Source organism: Lycium barbarum, chromosome 5, assembly GCF_019175385.1.
Source record: "Lycium barbarum isolate Lr01 chromosome 5, ASM1917538v2, whole genome shotgun sequence".
Classification (NCBI taxonomy): domain Eukaryota; kingdom Viridiplantae; phylum Streptophyta; class Magnoliopsida; order Solanales; family Solanaceae; genus Lycium; species Lycium barbarum.
Window position 1 is genome coordinate 132758036 of NC_083341.1, and position 4839 is coordinate 132762874.

A 4839-nucleotide genomic window follows, 5' to 3' on the forward strand; every position below is an offset into this window, starting at 1 on the left:
TAAATAAAAGTTATCGTTTGAACAAAAAAAAAAAAAACATGTCTTTTTAAACTTTTTAATGTTTTACTGATGAGTCTCTCATGGCTGCTAGTCATAAACCGAAAAATCGAACCAAACCTAACCAAACCGACAATACCAAACCGGTGGTTATTATTTTATTTGGTTTGATTATGGTTTTAGACATTTAAAAACCGACTAAATTGATTTGGTTATAATTTTAATCAATAACCGATCCAAACTGAACCATGAACACCCCTAAAAATGACCAATCCACTTGTTGGAAAGTGTACCTGTACAGTATGTCCTACTTTCAACTACCAGTAATATTAACTTTATTACAAGACACAAATACACACTCCCTAGCATTTCTATAATTTTGGTGGTCCATTAGGTGATATAACTTCACAGCAACCGCGTGATTTGCGCGGGCCCATCCACCCAACAACCATTTCCCATATTTATATTTGCAGTAAAGTCCACCAAAAGATACTGTGTCAAACACAAACCAAATTCTTAAACTACCTTTGCATTGCCCAATGTCACACCTTGTCTGTTCAAACTCCCATTTTAATACTCACCACCATGTCTAAGTAGACTACATAGTTCCTCAAACCCATAAAAAATGACCTTGTAATAAGACAGTCTTCCAGTATTATAATAACAACAGAGTCTATTTTCTAACGTTTAGTTCAAATTTTTTTCTTTGATACCGACTGATCATCCTCTATAACATCATGCTACAGCAACCAAAAAAAATGTGTCTTGCACGCCCAAATATAATCTCAAACTGAAACTGACATTCTCAATTTCAACGAGAACGTGAATATATACCAAATATCTCAAAAAGACTCAAAACACAATAACAAGAACGTGATTCCATGAGCCCTCAAACAACTCACATACTACCCATATGTATCAAGTATGTAAACCAAATTCTTGTAACCTTTGCATTGCCCAATGTCACACATGACACACCCTGTCTGTTCAAATTCCCATTTTAATACTCAACATCATGCCTAAAAGTGGACTATATTGCTCAAAACCATAAAAACACAGACCTTATAATAAAACATATTCTTCCCCTACTTAATAAAAATACGAACTACTAATATAAAGAGAATTATACAACAAGATAGAATTGTAGTAGTAGCAAAGAAAATACGAATAAACATCATAAAGATTGAGGACCTAAAACACTCCTCATCCCACAGACCATATTACTTCAATCCCCACATTACAAAATACTCTAAAAACCACTTCATTCATCAGTCACATAACGGAACAACTACCAGGATTCTTATCACTAAACACATGAGAATTTGTGGCAGATTGATCAGCAGCAGCAGCAGCACCAGAATTGTAATAATAAGGATCAATATATGAAGTGTATGGAACTTGACCACCATAATTATTACTATCGTTATAGTAATAACCAGTAGCTGGAGGAATGAAAGGTGACCTATTGTAAGCAATCTGAGGTGGTGGTTGTTGTTGCATAGCATGGCGGTTTGGAAAATTCATTAGCATTGGCGAAGGATTATACTGTTGTTGTTGCGCCCCACCATTGTTCATGTTCATTAGCATTGAAGCAGAAGGATTATGACCACCTTGTATAACATTATTTGGATGAACTTGAAATCCTCCACCACCATTGTCATTAGTAGTAATCCCATTCCCATTATTGTTATTCCCATGAAAACCAGCAAGATTCATCATTGCATTTATGTCATTTCCTCCCATTCCCCTTTTCGCCGCCTCACCAAGATTGACATTGTTCATGTTCATTTTCATAGCAGCCATTGTTCTTGGGTCAATGTTGGGACCTCCAGGATTCGCCCTCATTGGCATATTCTGAATAGGGCCCGTTTTCTTCCCATTGCCCACATTATTCGAGTTGGCGATATTGTTGTTGTTGTTTACTTTACCATTGACCATACCTGCTGCCATAGCTTTCTTCGCATTATTGTCTGCTTCTACTTGTCTCATTAGAGCCATTTGTCTTGCTTGATCTTGCCTCACAAACCTCATCTCTTCCTCAGGGTAACCATCGTCCTCATCCTCCTCATCGAGATAATCGAGTTCCTCGGGCACAAGGTTGAACTTTTGCTGGTTCTTGAGTATACCAACTTGCTGCTTTTGATTTTTGTTGTTCTTGTTGTTATCTTTGATGCAGTTGGGGTTTTGTTTCGGACTTTGATGATTAGTATTCTGAGACCAAAGCTCAGCATGCTTACCAGCCTTGATTAATTTTTTAATTAAAGTTGCAGAATCCACACTACCAGAAACAGTCACTTTTTGCTGCTCAGAGTCTATTGTTACTTGATAAACACCTATGACATAAAAGGGCAAAATCAAACACGAGAAACATTTACAACCAGCAATTAAATAAAAAACAAAAAGGCACATAATGTAAATGCATCAAACATCATAAAGTTCTAGTCTTTCCATGACATACAACCAGCAAGAAAAGTAGTTAGTGTACACCAGAAAAAAATATGAGAAAAGCTATAATCTTTAAATTCTCAAATTAGTGAAAAAAGTGACAAAAAACAAGCATTTTAAAATTTAATTAAACCCGAAAAGGCTAAGGAAAGTAAAAGTTCGTTAAACATTATCAAGGTCTAGACTCTTTTCATAACTTGAATACTTAAAGAAACAAGAATCATCAATTACTTACTACTGTATTCCAAAATGCAAGGAAAAGTAGTTAGTGAACATCATAAAGAACAGAAGACACATGCTCAAACTTTCAAGAATGGAACTGAGAAAAAGCTACAATCTTAACATAATCTCAAAATAGTGAAAATTAAAAGACAAGCATGTTCAAAATTAATTAAACCCAAAAAGGCTAAGGAAAGTAAAAAGTTCATTAAACACCATCAAGTTCTAGTCTTTTCATGACATGAATACATCATGAAACAAAAAGCACTCAATTAATTACTATTTCATCCCAAAAGGCAAGGAAAAGTAGATAATGAACACCAGAGAAAAAAACAGAACACATGTACATGCTCAAACTTTCAAGAATGGAACTGAGAAAAAGCTACAATCTTTACAACAATCTCAAAATAGTTAAAAAATGTAATAATAAAATTGAGTGAAATGACAAAAGTAACCACCTTCAATTTATGACATGAGTCCTTAATGAAACAATAATCACTGAATTAATTAATATTTCATCCCAAAAGGAAAGGAAAAGTAGTAAGTGAACACCATAAAAAAAAAATAGAACACATGCTTAAACTTTCAAGAAATTGAGTAAAGCTACAAACTTTACACAATCTCAAAATAGTGCAAAAAGTAAAGATAAAAGTAAGCACCTTCAATTCTTTGAAGGAGTTTCTTCACTTTCTGCTTGCACCCATCACAATGTATGTTCACTCTGAGCACACAGGTCTAAAAAACAAGAAAATGGGCTTAAAAAACTATTAACAAAACAAAGGGTTAAAAACTAAAAAGTGAAACAAACAAGCACATAACTTTAGATAAAAACAGCAAAAACCAACTTTTCTTAACATATTGTTTCTTGAAAAAGAGAGAGGCCAAAATACCTGGATCTTGAGTAGCTTAAAGTCTTCATCTTTAGTCATTTCTCAAAGTTTTTCCTTCTACAAAAGGAACAGTAAATTATAAACACAAAGCTACAAATACATATATACTAGTATAAAATAAGCAAAATGTGGGAGGGGTATAACTTTTAAAGACTATATAAGTATCAACACTAGCAAATAAACAGCACCAAGATTCTTTCTTTTTCACTATTCTTCAGTTAAACTCAGAAAAAAAAAAAGTAATAAGAGCAAATGAGGATGTCTCTTAAAAAGGAAAGAGACATTTCTAAAAACAAAACAAATGCAAACACAAAAAGAAGAATGAAAAAATATTCAAGACTCCACTACTTACAGAGAAAAGTGGAGGAAAAGGAGAAGTGTAGACTGAAGCAAAGCAGCAGTATAGTGTATTAGCTTTAAGTCTGAATTGTGAAATGATGTGATTTAACGTTAAATACTGTGAAAAAGAAGAGAAAAAAATTATTAGTATTATTGTTTTTTTTAATTATTTAAATGAAGAACAGTGACTTGACAGGCTGACTTCTATCCCTGTCCTCTTTGTCACATGCCATATCTATCTAACTCTATGATATATACACACTTTCCCCAATACCTCAATTTTCTTGAATTCTTTTTTGTTTTTTTGGAAATGAGTTTGTGTGTATTTGAGTGTGTGAGTGTGTGCACAACGGCTCTTTGTATTTGAGTGTGTAAAATGTGAATGTTGCATAATTTTGCAAAAGTCCAAATTTCAGAGGGATTTGTTTTTGTTGTTATTGTTGGCTCTTTTCCCTTCACTTTCTGTTTCACAAAGGTTACCTTGATTTTCTCCTAATTCGGTGTTCGATACTCATTTTAGACACGATTAATATAAAATCGAGTAGGTAAGAGGATAAACGCTCTCTAAGGACGACTCTATTTTAAGGAATCAAATGCGAGATATTGGATTAAGGATGGAATTTTTTTGTTTCCCACTTGAGGTGTGATTCTCGTTTTAAGGCGCAACTAATACAAATTTGCTCGGAAGTCCACATAGACATACAATGATTTCTACCAACAGGAATTTCATTTTCGGGGTTTAAACCCAACATTTCTATTAAAAAAATGGAGCAATATTTAACTTTACCACAACTTTTGGTGACAAAAGGTAAGATGATTCATGTAAGTCAAACTGATGAATTTGTAATCTTATTGTTGATATTTCAATACACTTACTTTAGAGAAAATAAAAGTCACGCATTGAAAGCTGACAAAACACAATTAATTCGGATTCACGTCGATTAGATTC

The 4839-nt window shown here is 33.6% G+C and overlaps 1 protein-coding gene across 1 annotated transcript; it reads right to left on the minus strand.

Annotated features, from left to right (window-relative positions):
- Positions 1-1059: 1059 nt before the first annotated feature.
- Positions 1060-4051, minus strand: LOC132641629 (heavy metal-associated isoprenylated plant protein 37-like). The gene is made up of 4 exons (XM_060358672.1): positions 3904-4051; positions 3552-3608; positions 3321-3396; positions 1060-2330 (listed from the first exon to the last, which is right to left on the minus strand). Exons 2-4 carry the CDS (start codon positions 3588-3590, stop codon positions 1270-1272), a joined length of 1176 nt encoding a protein of 391 aa, XP_060214655.1. The 5' UTR covers positions 3591-3608; positions 3904-4051; the 3' UTR covers positions 1060-1269.
- Between the last annotated feature and the right edge of the window lie 788 nt (positions 4052-4839).